This window comes from Ursus americanus, chromosome 31 (genome assembly GCF_024610735.1).
Source record: "Ursus americanus isolate L20-20 chromosome 31, mUrsAme1.1.p, whole genome shotgun sequence".
In the NCBI taxonomy this organism is placed as follows: Eukaryota; Metazoa; Chordata; class Mammalia; order Carnivora; family Ursidae; genus Ursus; species Ursus americanus.
In genome coordinates this window covers 32,613,172-32,630,223 of record NC_142157.1, presented here as the reverse complement: position 1 = coordinate 32,630,223, position 17,052 = coordinate 32,613,172, and the positions used below count along the sequence as shown (strand labels likewise).

At 44.5% G+C, this 17,052-nt stretch overlaps 1 protein-coding gene across 3 annotated transcripts in view; it reads right to left on the bottom strand.

The window, feature by feature from the left end:
- Nucleotides 1–5,364: 5,364 nt before the first annotated feature.
- Nucleotides 5,365–17,052, bottom strand: part of LOC123802294 (aldo-keto reductase family 1 member C15) — a 115,753-nt gene continuing 104,065 nt past the window's right edge. For all 3 annotated transcript variants that reach the window (XM_045812890.2, XM_045812889.2, XM_045812888.2), the window contains 6 exons: nt 16,370–16,447; nt 15,456–15,578; nt 10,055–10,164; nt 8,406–8,571; nt 7,099–7,181; nt 5,365–5,603 (listed from right to left, as the gene is read on the bottom strand). In XM_045812890.2, the coding sequence (XP_045668846.1) occupies nt 5,561–5,603; nt 7,099–7,181; nt 8,406–8,571; nt 10,055–10,164; nt 15,456–15,578; nt 16,370–16,447 (603 nt within the window). In that variant the 3' untranslated portion in view covers nt 5,365–5,560. The remainder of the gene's footprint in view (nt 5,604–7,098; nt 7,182–8,405; nt 8,572–10,054; nt 10,165–15,455; nt 15,579–16,369; nt 16,448–17,052) is intronic.

Here is a 17,052-nt window from a genome sequence, read left to right as displayed (position 1 = left end):
TGGTTTCTTATTTTAATAAAACACTTTTTATTTTGAGATAATTGTAGATTCACAATAAGTTGTAAGAAATAATACAGAATACCCCAGGTACTCTTTACTCAGTTTTCCCCAGTGGTACCATCCTGAAAAACTATAGCACAGAGTCACAGAATCACAAAAACCGGTGTTTTGACATTGATGCAATCCACTGATCTTATTCAGACTTTCCCAGGTTTATGCGGATTTGTGTCTGTGATTTTTTCACATATGTGTGTTCAGGAATCCTTCACCACAATCAAGACACACAACATACTCCCCTCTCTCTTCTGTTCCCACTCCCTCCTTTTTCCCCAGCTTGACTGAGAGATAATTGACAAATAAACTATATGTATTTAAAGTGGACCATCACAATGATTTGATACACATATTCATTATGGAATGATTCTTACAATCAAGGTAATTAATACACCCATCATCCCAGACGGCTAACTTTTTTTAACTTTTCTTTTTGGTGAGAGCAATTAAGATCTATTCTTTAAGGGGCGCCTGGGTGGCACAGCGGTTAAGCGTCTGCCTTCGGCTCAGGGCGTGATCCCAGCGTTGTGGGATCGAGCCCCACATCAGGCTCCTCCGCTATGAGCCTGCTTCTTCCTCTCCCACTCCCCCTGCTTGTGTTCCCTCTCTCGCTGGCTGTGTCTCTGTCAAATAAATAAATAAAATCTTAAAAAAAAAAAGATCTATTCTTTAAGCAAATATCAGTTTTACAGTACAGTATTGTTAACTATAATTACCCTGCTGAACTTTAGATCCTCAGAACTTATAAAAGAAGTTGTGGCTTTGACCAACATCTCGGCATTCCCCCCACTGTGACGACACAAACATTAGATTTTTTATTATTGTTCAGGGTCCCCAAGGCTCTGTTCGTTCTTTCCCCCTGGTTACTTTCTCTCTTGTTCCCACTGGGTGATTTGTGTTTTTTACCTTCCAGTACGCTAATCATTTCTTCCATCCCTTAATGTCTATTGAGTCTATCCTTTGAGTTTCTTATTTTGATTATTGTATTATTCCGTTCTAAAATTTCCATCTCATGTTTGTTTATATCTTCTGTTCCTTTATTGAAACTTTCTGTCTTTCCATTTGTTCTAAGTGGGTTTGCCATTGCTTGTTGAAACATTTTCATGATGGCTGCTTTAAAATCTTTCTCAGATAATTTTCGTATCTTGGTCATCTTGGTGTAGGGTATCTGTTGCTCGTTCTTTTTCATTGAGTTTGATAATCTTGTCCTTGGCATTATGAGTAATTTTTAATTGAAATATGGCCCTTTTTGAACTGTGTTTTAATTAAGTTTTAGATCCCTTTAAAAGGTCTGATAAAATTGTATAGTGTGGTAAATTCATAGAATGAAAGAGAAAAAAAATCTTACAGACAAGTAAAAGGCTTGAAAGTCTACTAAATGGTTAGCTATTTTTGGAGATTTATATTCCCTGTGATCACTTCAGAGATCAGCATTTTAACCTCAGTGACACAGGAAAAAGCAAAACAGACTAAAAAGCCGAGGCACTGAAAGATGAGGTTGTTTGAATGCATTTTCTTTGACTTTGGGGGCTGGAGGGAGACTGGGTTTAGAGACTATTATTTCCGGATTCGGGGATTCAAGCCACATTTCAGCTTGTCAAGCTAAGCAATGTGGAATAAACTGGATACCTTCTCATCGGTGAGCTGTTCGCCAACCATGAACCAGAATCGAAAAACTCTGGAGCAACCCGACACTGTTGTCAATTCTCATCAAAAAAATGAATAATCTGGAAGCTTAACAAATGTAAAAGGTAAAGGGAGAGACTGAGTCAAGTAGATGTTTCCGGGCGGGTAATACGTTTCTTTTAAACTCACTTAAGGATGAAAATCAATGGAACTTTCTTTTTGGACAGGTACAAAGGCACCCAGTTTTATAATAAGCACGTCCCACTGTCTGACACTATAGTGAATACAACGTGGAAAATGCGCTTACATGCTCATGAACCCAGGTACAAAAATAAACCAAAATGTTGCATTTTTGCAGGTACCGTATTATTCTAAACTGAAGGAGATAAGCTCTTTGTGTTGCTATTTTAAACTCCTAAGAGGGTAGAAATGAATTCTGCCTGTTTTAATACCAAACCAATCTGGTTTCACACAGTAAGTTAACAAATATTTCAAGGCGATGATGAGGAAGGTGATAAGAATGTCACTCTTGTTCGATTTCTTTCGAGCACTCAGAAGTAATTCATCTGCACCTTTACTCAGGAGAAATTCCTTTTTAGACCTAGGGATGGATACAGGGATTATGATATAAGTCACCTCATCATGGGGTTTTCATCTTAGCAAGGGAGGTAGACCCCCTCCCCGTGGGGGTGTGTGTGTGTGTGTGTGTGTGTGTGTGAAGTAATAATTTTGAGATAGGAAGTGCTAAATCACAAAATAATCAATTACTGATTAAAATAGCCAATGCTAACTACCAAGGATTACTGCCCACTACTCCACTCTCCCTACGCTTCCCTCTCTATCATTTGAGATAATTATTCATTCAACCAGCATTTATTAATCACTCTGGGAGACAGATTTTTTTTAAATCCTGCCCTAGGAGTTCGGATGAGAGAAAGGGGAAATAAACATAAATCAGTAAACTGTACGGTATGCTGATTAGGAAAATGTGCCAACAGAAAAACAAAGTGGAGTAGAGAGAATGGTGTGGCTGGGCAGGGTTGCATTCTTAGGTAAGGTGACAGAGAAGGGATCACAGAGGTGACCCCTGAGTGAGGACGTGAAGGAGGTAAAGGAATGGGCATCCAGCTATCGGGAGGAAGAACATTCTAGACAGGGAGAACAGTCAGTGCAAAGGCCCTGGGACGGGCCTGGCATATGTGAGGAACAGCCAGGAGGCCACAGGGCTTCTCTGCAGTCAGCAGGGGAGAATAGAAGGACAGGGAGGCAGACAGCGAGGGAGGCTGTTTCAGGCTCAATAGTCGGCCTCGTTACGCTCCGGCTGTCTCCACCCCTGTTTTCGCTTCTTTGGTAAATCCAGAGAAAGGAAGGCAGAAAAGGACTCTTGGGTATTATTTTTAGTCAAACATTTCTGAGAAGTGTAGTAAAAGATTGGAAAAGTCAAGAAGATAAAATGTTTGTCCAAAGTAGGACCCAATGATCTCCGTGATAATAAATAACCCAATGATTTTATAAGAATTTCAAAAATGCTCTCAATGAGTGATCTGCTCTGTCGAGTGCTGAAAGGTGCATTTTTTATTCCTCTTCAAGAGATAAAGAAACCGAAACTTACAGAAGTTGTCCCTTGTCTCCTATCGCTCAACTACCAAGCGTCAGAATCGTGCCCTGGGCTCACTTTGTCACCCTTGCAGGCCAACGCTTTTGAATTGTGCAAACATTCTAATCAGTGCTTTCAGTATAAATGTGCGTGGAGTCGTTACCATGCAGGCTCCTTACAGGGATTACAAGGATGGATGGGTCCCGCTGTGCCGGCCAACCTCCCCCTGAGGGCTGAGCGATGACTCCACAGCGTCTGTGGTTAGAATAAGAGCGGAGAGGGCATTACCATTCCTTCCTGGAGTCGGACCCCAAGGCAGCGTATGCGGTCAGGACGATGTCCTTGGCCTTGCAGAACTGCAGGAGTTTGCTCTGGTTGCGGTAGGGGTGACATTCCACCTGCAGTGCAAGGCAGAAGGGTCGGGTCACAGGACCAGAGCCACCACACTGGTGGCGACCACACGGGGCTGTATCACACGGAGGCCAAAGCATTAGGTGTCGCACACACGGGGTCACGCACAGCCGTGCCCGTGGGGCTGCCAGAGGCTCCCTCCGGATTACCGCCCAGACACGGCGCAGCGGGACTGAGAAATAGGCTCAGCGCTCAGGAGACACAAGCTTGGGGTGAGAGGTCGCCTGAAAGGCTCAGTCTCCCCGACTGGACACCACGGGGCGGCCCTGGGTCTTCCTCACACATTGCTCCTATCTACGGAGGAGCCGCTCTGCCTTTCTCGGACCTCTCGCCTCAGCCTTCCACGGACCTCTTCGCTTCGCAGCTGCCACGCGGGAGACCAGTCCCTCGTCCTCCACATCTGAGTCATGTTCGTGACGCCGTTCTTTGGCTCCAGAAACCAGAGCGCTTTCCTCTTTGCCACCACATCGTACTGTGATGTCTCTGCATGATCCTCGGAGCCTCCAAACCCCGGCCCTGCTCTGCGTCCCTGCACCTGTTCCCTTCCCCAAGCTCAGTCTTTTCCGCGTGTAGAAGGACTCGGGACTTCTGGCCCCTTTGCCATTGAGTGGAAAGAAATGGCTAGTTGTTATTCTTCAGAAACCGTTATTAGTGTTACGACACGCACACACTCCGAGTGAGAGAGGTTTCTGCGCAGTGAAAGGTATTCGGTGCGGCTGTCACCTTAATTTCCATCTGTCTTCCTTCCAGGCCTCTGGAGAGCAGGAAATCCAGAACCTTTACCCAGAATGCTAACCATGTCTTCTCCGCTTTCTCGTCCAGATATATGTGGGCCAAGACCGTCGCGCCAGCCATGGGACTGGGGGGGGGGGGCTAGGGCCAGCTCAGCTCCACGGTGGGTTCTTGGGCTGGTATTGGCTATACTCCCTTCCATCAGATCAATTAGGCTCGAGTTAAACCCCAGGTGGTTAGACGGTAGTGTAGCAGTTTCTGCTGTGGGGTGGGCCTGAACGGAAACAGAATGTTCTGACCACTTTTCAAGCTGGCTACTTTCCTTTCCCCCTGCTAGAAGCATGAGGGGATTTTTCTCCAGTGTCCATTGGGAAAACCTGGTAGGGCTTCTGGAGGTGAAAGTCACTAAAGTGTGGGGGCTGCCGGACAGATGAGCCCCTGGTGTCTTTAGCTCTCAGACTGGTCCACGCTGAGCCTCCAGCAGGTCTGCAGTGGCTGTCTGATGCCCTCCTGCCCCCAGGGCCCCTCGCAGCCCGTGTGCTCCCAGGAGCCACGATTCTCTGCATCTGGCTGTCTGCCTCTCCAATTTTTTAGGGCGGCAGCCTGCCCTGTGACTCCAGCCCTCGGAGGGCTTGTAAAACAGTGGCTGGTTCTCCACTGGTTCAGCTTTTCTATTATTGTACAGACGCAAGGCACCACTCCCCAGCTCCTTACGCGCCGGAGCCAAAACTGGAGGTGTGGCAGGAGCTCTTCTCTCTCCACACCTTTCTCTCTGCTTTTCCTGCGACTCTGGTGGTCAGATCAGAATGAGCAGGGATCCAGAATGAGCTGGCTTGCTGGGGCAGGCTCAGGCAGGACGAGCAAATTAACCCCATCATTTGTCTTTATTTCCCAAATTTTCTGTAATTTTTATGTATCATTATAATAATCAGGAAAAAACATGCTTATTTTGAAGTCTTTATTGTTTCTTTAAAAAGAAAAAAAAGAAAAGAAAAGAAAAGAAAAGAAGAAAAGAAAAGAAAGACAGGCAAGCAGCCTGAAGCCACAGACACTGCTGTTAATCATCTCCAGCACGCACAGAAGCCTTTCCGAGCCCTGAAAGGGAGAAATTCTGGTAGAGCGAATGCTGATAGCTCGTGGTCAGTATTCTTCAGAAAATGGGTAATGAGGATGACCGACAGCACTGAAAGAGAAGGAGGGACGTGAACTCGTCAACTCTGCCTCCCAGGGTCCCAGAGGGTTCTTTGGGTACGTAGGCAGGCTGGGTGAAAACCTCCAAGTCCGCAGCCACATCCCCCCTTGTCCTCCCGAAAGCTCGAGCACTGAAGCTCCAGAGCCCCGAGCAGAGCCCACCTGAGCGCCCAGTTCCCCCCACATGTGCAGTACAAACCCCCACGGGACACAGAGCCTGATCTAGGTGGCAGTTTACTAGAGGGGTAAGTACTGGGACTCGAATACTGTGGTCACTACATCCCCAGGGGCACCAGCCCCTAGATGGTCAGAACAGTCACAGTGAGGATTTTCCTGCTTTTTTTTTTTAATGCATGCATTCAGCAAATATATAAGGAGCTCCCTTGACAACACAGGGTCCCTCTATGAAGGAACCCCCAGTTTGTTGAGGAGATAATACGTACACCTAAATAACCATACCTACAAAATGTGATTACTGTCCTCTTAAGTTATCATTTAAGAGAATACTTGTTGTTCAATAATCAGGATTACTGATGATCTTTCTTTCTAAGCTAAATGTTTCTTCTGTAACTAAAATCTTATTCCCCTTGTCTCTAACCTCCCTTGCAAACCCTTGTCTGTTTGACTAGCCTTCCTTCTCCTTGATCCGGAGAGCCTCCCGCAGTCTAACTGAAAAATTGGAAAGTGAATAAATCAAAGTCAAAGGAGGCAGGGCTCCCAAGGGATGGCCTCCTGATGGACTAAGGCAATTTAGGAGTCCGTCTTGACTCCAGAAACCAGAGAAATCCAAAGGATCTTATCTGTATACCAGTGGGGACACATGAGTCACCAACTTGAGGGTCAGTTAATTTCATGACCCATTTATAATTCAGTTAGTGACATTACACAGCTGAGAAAAGGCCAACAAAAAGATGCATTTGAAAACAAATGGATCTGAAAGAAATAGGGAAAAGAATACCTGCCAAGGAAAAAATGCACATTAGCCTTTGTGGGCCACACTCCTCCATAAAAATATTAACATGACCCTTCACAATTGTGTTAGGATAAAAATAAACAGAATCCAGGCTGGACTCATTATTACATAGTCGTTATTAATGGAATCCTTTTTTCTCCTGATTTTGAAAAGAATTAAAGATGAAGCAATTTCATAGGCCCCCCGGAAGTACAGTGGACCACGGGCACTGGGCCGTCTGTGTCTAACGGGTCACTCCGCCCCGAGAGAAGGTACACCAGGCACAGGACTAGGGCACGAAAGTACTGAATTCCCGATGGTGCGGACGTTAGCAGTTTTACTCCTGGTCTGTGCTGGGGCCCCGTTCACACTACCACCGGGTCAGAGCCTGAGCTCCGGAGTAGACCTCCAGGCTTCGGTCTACGGGGAAGCTCCTGTTTGACTCCTACGTGGAAATCAGGCCTTCGTTCCTGCTGACCTCCACACCTCAGAAAACAACTAACGACCCGTGAAATACAACATACAAGTCACTTACAACGGTAGTTTGAAATATCGGAAATTCCTGTTGAGGCCTTCAATTGCTTTCATGTCTTCTGGAGTCAATTCAAAGTTAAAAACCTGAAAGGAAGGAAAGAACCAGATTGACCTCTCCCCCAATGCAGCTGGCTTCTACCTGGGTGCTTGAGTTCTTTCCAGCTGGGCAGCGGGGTGGGGCAAGGGCGCGCTGCGGGGGTGGGGGCACGTCCCCGCCATCAGCTGCCAGGAGCACTGGCATGAGTTCACCCCCCACCCCGCGTTCTTCCCCATCCCTTCTCCGCTGATCCACTTCACAAAAGAAAGGCTCACAACTCACAATGCCAGGTCTTTCTGTCTTACAAGTATACTCCAGAAGGGATATGTTGTCATGGGGATATGTATTAATATATTGAGTTGAATTGAAAAATAAAATGGGATCTCTTTTCTGATTGGTTTAACAATGAGATTAGATGTGCCCTATTGGGTATTTCCGTACATTGAACGAACTGAATCTATGGCTTCAAAGTTTTGGAGCAAATACTTTATAAGTCACATGCTCCACAATATCATCTTTCGCAAATTCTGAACTCAGGATTCAATTTTCGTTGTCATTAGGACAGGCTAGGGTTCCCACGGTTTTTCACAATTTGCAGGAGTTCACAACAAAGTAAGCTGAAGACTACCGACTGTTCTAAGGCGCCAGGAGATACATGAGAGAGAGTTTAGGGCAACGCCATTCATTTGTTAGTTTGGTCGGTCCCTAAACTTATACCTAGCTCCCTACCTGCTGGGAGCTCTGCTGGGGAAAAGGTGTTACAAGATGACCCAGAGAGCATCACGACATTTAGGGTCTCACAGCTTGGAGGGCACACTGACCTATAAACAAGCAATTTGGGCTTACTAAAGGAAAACCCACACAGCCATGCCAAGTGCTGTGGTGGTCACGCCGTGCCGATGGTTTAACGGAGCCGCTGATCCTATTAGGGTCTGATATTGACATACACACTGGAGTTCATCAGATGGAGAAGGTAAAAGAGAGGAACCAAGGTTTTAAAAGTTCTTTACTGCGTGGAAGTCCTCCTATAAGGAGAGCAGACGTAAAATGTGCTCAGGTTACGTAACTAGGAAGCGGCAAAGCCAGAGCTAGAGACCATAAAGCCTAGGACTCGGGCTCATGCTTTCTCTCCTACCTGCCCAGCTGCCTCACAGCACACAGGGAGAGATGCCTGGGAATGCATGACCAAGGGCGCTTGCTGAAAAGCAAGAGAGAGAGTCCCCAGCACAGCACCCATTCCTCACTTTGGAAAAATGCCACCGGGCCTCTACCTCAAAGTTCTCTTTGATTCTCTTCTGGTTGAAGCTCTTGACTAGGACCACCACCCCTCGCTGCAGCTGGAAGCGCAGGGCCACCTGGCCTGGGCTTCTATTGTGTTTCTTGGCAATGGCGTTCAAGACTGGCTCTTCCAAGAGAGATGGGCTATCCCTTTCCACCCTGAGAACAAAAAATACAAAACACAAAACACAGATTAGAAGGGTGTAGGACTGAACATCTACAGTGTGCTGTCGCTTTCCCCCAGATTCTCCAGACAACTGAGAGAAGTGGGTACTATATGGTATGATTAAGAGAGTTTCATGAATATTCATAGGGTTTCATTCATAATTGCACCAAACTGGAAACAACTAATGTTTCCATCAAGAGGTGAATGGAGAAACAATTTATGGTATATGTGTGTCCATATAATGCACTATTACACAGCAGCAAACAAGAATGAACCAGACTCTTGCAACAACACAGATACATTTCACAGATACTATGGCCAGCCAAAGAAGCTGGACACAAAGAGTGTGTCCTCTATGACTTCTTTTATTTATGAAGTCCTGAAACATACCACATTAATCCAGGTTGAAAAAGGAAATCAGAAAAAAAAATAGTAAGGAAGAAAATGGTATGGAAGTTCCTCAAAAAGTTAAAAATAAAACCAGCTTATAATTCAGCAATTGCACTTCTGGGTTATTTACCCAAGAATACAAGAACACTAATTCAAAGGGATACATGCACCCCTATGCTTATAGCAGCTGTATCTACAGTGGCCAAGATACAGAAGCAGCCCACGTGTCCAAAGACTGATAAATGGATAAAGAAGATGTGATATATATACAATAGAATATTACTCAGCCATAAAAAAGAATGAAATCTTGCCATTTGCGATGACATGAGTGGAGCTAAAGAGTATTATGCTAAATGAAATAAGTCAGTCAGAGAAAGACAAATACCCGATGATTTCACTCATGTAGAATTTAAGAAACAAAACAAGGAGAGGGAAAAAAGAGAGAGAAAGAGATAAATCAAGAAACAGACCCTTCACTGCAGAGAACATACTGATGGTCACCAGAGGGGAGGGGGAAGGAGGATTGTGGGAAACAGGTGATGGGGACGCAGGACACTAGCTGCGACGGGCACCAAGTGTTGCATGGAAGTGTTGACTCACTGTATTGTACACACGAAACTAACATAACACTGTGTGTTAACTAAGTGGAATTAAAATAAAAACTTTAAAATCAAAGAAAGATGGTGAGGAAGAACTGTCTGGGAGGAAACACAAAAGACCTGTCTTAGGAGATGCCAAGGTTCTGGATCATGGTAGGGGTGTGGGTTACACTGTACACCTATTTGTCAAAATTATACAGCTAAGAGTTATACATGCCAAGCTGTGCAGATTTTACCATAAAGTTAATAAATAACATTATTAATAACTTAATAATATTTGGAGTGGAATTTGGAGTAGCTGGGTGCATGGATGAAGCAAGATTGTAAGAATGGGGGTGAGTTCGGAAGCTCGGCGATGGTACGTGGGAACTCTCCACATGGTCGTGTGTACTTCCTCATGTTTGAATCTTTCCACATTAAAACGTTAGTAAAAATGTTTCGTCATCATGGGGTTGCTGACATAGGCTCACTTTGATATTGTCATTACCAGCCTGGGTTCTTTTGGGATCCCAGGGCACTGTAGGCAACAAGAACGATGTCCTTGGACTTGCAGAACTCCAGGAGTTTGCTCTGGTTGAGGTACGGATGACACTCCACCTGTGAATTGCCAAGACCAAAAGGTATCAAAACACATAAGCCAAAGACATGTAAATTTGGCAAGTCCTTTGAAAAACCTCTGATACTCTATGAACATACATACTATATTTTCAGATTCGTTATTTTTCTCATGTCCTTCTGAAATACCTTCAAGATGCTATCAATTTTCAGACATAATAAAACAATTTTCTTCCTCCTTCTCCTCCCCCTTCACCTCCTCCCCGCCCCCTTCTTCTTAAGTAGGCTCCACACCCAACACAGAGCCCAATGCAGGGCTTGAACTCATGACCCTGAGATCAAGACTGAGCTGAGATCAAGAGTGGGACATTTAATCAACTGAGCCACCAGGCGCCCCTCTTCTTATTTTTTTAAATTAGTGTTTAAAATTATTACAGACCATTATGGTCAAGTTGTGGCCTCTAAATGCATCCTACTAAAAGAAACCAAGATTCCTTAGAAAACTGGCTGATTCCAGGTCTGAACAAAAAAGCTACAAACCAAGTGGGATTCATCCCTGGGATGCAAGCGTGGTTCAACATTCACAAATCGATCAGTGTCATAGATTTTATCCAGAAGAAAAAAGCCAAGAATCATATGATTCTCTCAATAGATGCAGAAAAAGCATTTGACAAAATACAGCATCCTTTCCTGATTAAAACCCTTCAGAGTGTAGGGATAGAAGGTACATTCCTCAATCTCATAAAAACCATCAATGAAAAGCCTACAGCAAATACCATTCTCAATGGGGAAAAGCTGGAAGCTTTTCCCTTAAGATCAGGAACACGACAAGGATGCCCACTCTCACCATTATTATTCAACATAGTACTAGAAGTCCTTGCAACAGCAATCATACAACAAAAAGGGATAAAAGGTATCCAAATCGGCAAAGAAGAAGTCAAACTGTCTCTCTTCACAGATGACATGATACTCTATATGGAAAACCCAAAAGAATCCACTCCCAAACTATTAGAAGTTATAGAGCAATTCAGTAATGTGGCGGGATACAAAATCAATGCTCAGAAATCAGTTGCATTTCTATACACAAATAATGAGACTGAAGAAAGAGAAATTAGGGAATCCATTCCATTTACAATAGCACCAAAAGTCATACGTTACCTTGGAATTAACTTAACCAGAGACGTAAAGGACCTATATTCTAGAAACTACAAATCACTCTTGAAAGACATTGAAGAAGACACAAAAAGATGGAAAAATATTCCATGCTCATGGATTGGAAGAATTAACATAGTTAAAATGTCCATGCTACCCAGAGCAATCTACACTTTCAATGCTATCCCAATCAAAATACCGAGGACATTTTTCAAAGAACTGGAACAAATAGCCCTTAAATTTGTATGGAACCAGAAAAAGCCCCGAATCCCCAAGGGATTGTTGAAAAGGAAAAACAAAGCTGGGGGCATCACAATGCCAGATTTCAAGCTGTACTACAAAGCTGTGATCACAAAGACAGCATGGTACTGGCACAAAAACAGACACGTAGACCAATGGAACAGAATAGAGAACCCAGAAATGGACGCTCGGCACTTTGGGCAACTAATTTCTGACAAAGCAGGAAAAAACATCCGGTGGGGAAAAGACAGCCTCTTCAATAAATGGTGCTGGGAAAATTGGACAGCTACGTGCAAAAGAATGAAACTTGACCACTCTTTCACACCATACACAAAGATAAACTCCAAATGGATGAAAGACCTCAATGTGAGACAGGAATCCATCAAAATCCTAGAGGAGAGCATAGGCAGCAACCTCTACGACATCGGCCACAGCAACTTTTTCATGACACATTTCCAAAGGCAAGAGAAACAAAAGATAAAATGAACTTGTGGGACTTCATCAAGATAAAAAGCTTCTGCACAGCCAAGGAAACAGTCAAAAAAAACTGAAAGGCAGCCCACGGAATGGGAGAATATATTTGTAAGTGATACTACAGATAAAAGACTGGTATCCAAGACCTACAAAGAACTTCTCAAACTCAATATGCAAGAAACAAATAAACAAATCATAAAATGGGCAGAAGATATGAACAGACACTTTTCCAATGAAGACATGCAAATGGCTAACAGACACATGAAAAAATGTTCAAAATCATTAGCCATCAGGGAAATTCAAACCCAAACCACGCTGAGATACCACCTTACGCCAGTTAGAATGGCAAAAATTGACAAGGCAGGAAACCACAATTGTTGGAGAGGATGTGGAGAAAGGGGATCCCTCCTACATTGTTGGTGGGAATGCAATTTGGTACAACCACTCTGGAAAACAGTGTGGAGGTCCCTTAAAAAGTTAAAAATTGAGCTACCCTATGATCCAGCCATTGCACTACTGGGTATTTACCCCAAAGATACAGACGTAGTGAAGAGAAGGGCCATATGCACCCAATGTTCATAGCAGCTTTGTCCACAATAGCTAAATCGTGGAAGGAGCCGAGATGCCCTTCAACAGATGACTGGATTAAGAAGTTGTGGTCCATTTATACAATGGAATACTACTCAGCTATCAAAAAGAACAATTTTTCAACATTTGCTGCAACATGGACGGCACTGGAGGAGATAATGCTAAGTGAAATAAGTCAAGCAGAGAAAGACAATTATCATATGATTTCTCTCATCTATGGAACATAAGAACTAGGAAATCGGTAGGAGAAGAAAGGGATAAAGAAAGGGGGGTAATCAAAAGGGGGAATGAAGCATGAGAGACTATGGACTCTGAGAAACAAACTGAGGGCTTCAGAGGGGAGGGGGGCAGGGGAATGGGATAGACTGGTGATGGGTAGTAGGGCACGTATTGCATGGTGCACTGGGTGTTATATGCAACTAATGAATCATCGAACTTTACATCAAAAACCAGGGATGTACTGTATGGTGACTAACAAAATACAATAAAAAAATATTTTTAAAAAAGCTACAAACTGATCCTGGAACATCTTACAGTCCTGAGAGTAAAGAAGATGGGGAAGACAAAGAGGAGGACAAGGCTTCTGCTGACCAAAATGGTGACCATTTGCTCAGGATAAGCAGTGGGTGGGAAAACATCCCATCTGTTAACACTCACGAATTCAGGATGGCATGTGTATGTGCTCACGTCTTTAGACCTAACCTCCAGTTTACAGGAAGCACAAAAGACGGAGTAACATGTCAAACTGTATCACAGGGATCAGTCAGTAAAACCAATTGTGTGGAAAAATTTAAAGGAAAAAAGGCTTAGTTTCTTTCACAAATAAATTGATAGAGAGAGAAGGAGGTGGAGGAAGAGGAGGAGGAAGACAAAGGGAAGGAAGACAAAGGGAAGGAAGGACATATTTTAACACATTTTAAATTATTTTCTGCAAATAGATTCCTTGAAGTAAGATAACTAAGATGAAGAGGATAAATATTTGAATGGTTTCTTGGCTCACTTTCAAGCTCTGTTACAAAAGGGCTATATGGGGCGCCTGGGTGGCGCAGTCGTTAGGCGTCTGCCTTCGGCTCAGGGCGTGATCCCAGCGTTCTGGGATCGAGCCCCACATCAGAGTCCTCCGCTATGAGCCTGCTTCTTCCTCTCCCACTCCCCCTGCTTGTGTTCCCTCTCTCGCTGGCTGTCTCTATCTCTGTCAAATAAATAAATAAAATCTTTAAAAAAAAAAAAAGGGCTATAAAACTTTACAATGTCATAGTGTTTGAAAATTGGCAGCGTATGGCGGGGTTTTTTTTTTTTTAATTCAGTTAGCCAACACATAGTACATCCTTAGTTTCAGATGAGTGTTCAGTACTTCATCAGTGCATATAACACCCAGTGCTCATCACAGCACGTGCCCTCAATGCCCCTCACCCAGTTATCCTGTACACCCACCCACCTCCCCTCCAGCAAACCTCAGTTTGTTTCTTAGAGTTAAGAGTCTCTCACGGTTTGTCTCCCTCTCTGGTTTCTTCCCATCCAACCTTACCCTCCCTTCTCCCATGATCCTCTGCACCATCTCTTATGTTCCATATATGAGTGAAGCCATATGATAATTGTCTTTCTCTGATCGACTTATTTCCCTCAGCATAATACCCTCCAGTTCCATCCACGTCAATGTAAACAGTAAGTATTCCTCCTTTCTGATGGCTGAGTAATATTCCATTGTATATATGGACCACAACTTCTTAATCCAGTCATCTGTTGAAGGGCATCTCAGCTCCTTCCACGATTTAGCTATTGTGGACAATGCTGCCATGAACATTGGGGTGCATATGGCCCTTCTCTTCACTACGTCTGTATCTTTGGGGTAAACACCCAGTAGTGCAATGGCTGGGTCATAGGGTAGCTCAATTTTTAACTTTTTAAGGGACCTCCACACTGTTTTCCAGAGTGGTTGTACCAACTTGCATTCCCACCAACAGTGTAGGAGGGCTCCCCTTTCTCCGCATCCTCGCCAACATTTGTTGTTTCCTATCTTATTAATTTTAGCCATTCTGACAGGTGTGAGGTGGTATCTCATGGTGGTTTTGTATGTATTTCCCTGACAACAAGTGGTTTGGAGCATTTTTCATGTGTCTGTTGGCCATTTGGACGTCTTCTTTGGAGAAATGTCTATTTATGTCTTCTGCCCATTTCTTGACTGGACTATTTGTCTTTTGGGTGTTGGGCATTATTTTTAAAAATGATTTCTTTTAATTATGATTTATCCTTTCCTTGCTCTCCATTTCTTTGCTTCTCTTTTCATCTTCTCTCTCGCTGCTCTGCCACTGCTCTTGTGGGCTTTCCCATGCAGTCCAGCGGCTTTTTCCACCCCTATTTGGACTGTCTGCTCTTCACCAAGATCCCCACCCCCACCTCAAACCTTTTCAACCCTCTCCTTTGGCTTCCACCGTGTTCTCTCTCCCTACTTGGCAACTCATATTCAATCTCCTAACAGTGCCTCTAATTAAATGTTGACTTTCCTGCCCTCTGCAGGTTATCCTATCCCAGAGTAAACTGGAAATTTGCTCCCAGGAACACTAATCCATTTCTGTGAATTTAAGTACCACCCATAAAGCAATGACTTGCAAAATCTGCACACCACCAGCCCCGACCGACTTCCTGAGCAACAGGCCAGCACTGCCGTCTGCCAACTCGGCATCTCCCACTTGGACGTCTCAGAGGAATCTGACAAGTGGAAATCATACCCTTCCCACTCCCCTCAACCTGTTCCTCCTTTGGCATTTCCTCTTGCGATAAAAGGAACAATCCCCTAGGCCGTGGACACAAGCCATACATTAAGGGAGCACATGTGAAGGACAGGAAGCAAGGCAGTCTCCGGTGGGCTGTGGGCTCACCTGGTTGCACACGGGCTTGTACTTGAGCCCTGGTTTGTTCAGGATCATTTCCAGCTGCTTGTGGTTGAAATTTGACACCCCAATGGACTTGGTTAAACCTGCATCTTTACACTTCTCCATGGCCTGAGGAGGAGGGAAAAGTGAGGCAAGCCTTTAGTGTACTTTGGCTCTGGCATTTGACATTGAACTTTTAAAAAACAGGAAATCTGTGTTTAACATATATAATGATTTGACCGAATCAGTTTTATCATTTACATGTATTATTTCCTGTGACACTTAATCACTGTGTACACATTTTGTTTCCTTGAGTCCATTAACGTGCACGACCAGGACAACAAATAGACATTGAAAAGTTTTTAAGTTCCCCCTCACTCCCCGATTTCTTCTCCTGTTTTGCTATTAGGCCCATAATAGTTCTTTGGTATGAATGGTATGAGAGTCAAGGGCAAAGAGGAATTCTCAGGTTTTCCACCAAGGGAAGGTCGTTCTTCTTCCTCTCTCCTTGAATTTCAGTGAAAAAAGTGTACAGAACGGCATACACAAGGGTATCCCTCTGCTAAGTCAGACAGCAGCCCTTCCCTCCCTCTGTGGGTGCCTTTACTTGTCCCGGACAGAGCTCTGCCTCCTTTTGAGCTTGCTGCTGACAATCCCCCTTAAGGAGCTCGCAGCTCAACCTGATCCGTGGAGCAAAGAAACCTGCACTTAGAACCACAGAATTTAGATTAAAAATAGACCTTAGAGGCCGTCCTGTTCAACTCCCTTGCTGTACAGATGAGAACACTGAGGTACGTCGAGACTCAGCCACCTGTCTGAGGGCAGACAATTGATGGAGCCAGACCCCACGTCTTCTGACCCCCCGGCTGGTGGCCTCGACCCCTCCCACAGCCCCTCTCAGGTCTGGTAGCCATACTTACCGCCCACGTGCTACACAGGTCCACCGTCTCTAAAATAAAGTCCCCATTGGCATCCTTGGGCATAAGCTCCTCCCCAGGCTGGAATACGGAGAGGAAAGAGAAGGAGGAAGGTTTTTTTTTTTAAAGAATGACCTTTCTGGTGCCTAAGGAGCTTGGTCACATGACCCTTAAAAAGTTGTGATTACTGATCAGAATGTATGTGTGAATTTGGGCATGCGGGGTGTGTGTGTGTGTTGTGGAGAAGAAATGGGGAGAGGGAGGAGAACAAGAATCATCTGAGAGACTGTAACTAAGTACCCCTCCTCCCTCCTATCCACACACACCCCTATACTCTGCCAAGAATCAGTTTTCCTACTGTTGGAATTGATTTCACAAGGACAGGCTGGTTTGGATGATAGGAGCCCCCTTTACTAATAAGCAATGTGTTTCAGCTTCAGTTTATGATAACCTACGTCAGAGACGGTGAGGCCACCAGACACGGCCCGTGAACGTCCACTTTGATGACAGGTTGGATCGGCGAAGCCCAAAGAAGCCAGGGGTGCAGTGTGAGACATCCCAGGGTACCTCATCATGCTTGGGCTGAGAGGTCCATATGGGAGGGACTCTTCCCCTACAGGGGTGGGGATTTCCCATCGTATCTCTGTAGTCACTGATCATTAAGGGCCACAGACAGGAGCACATCA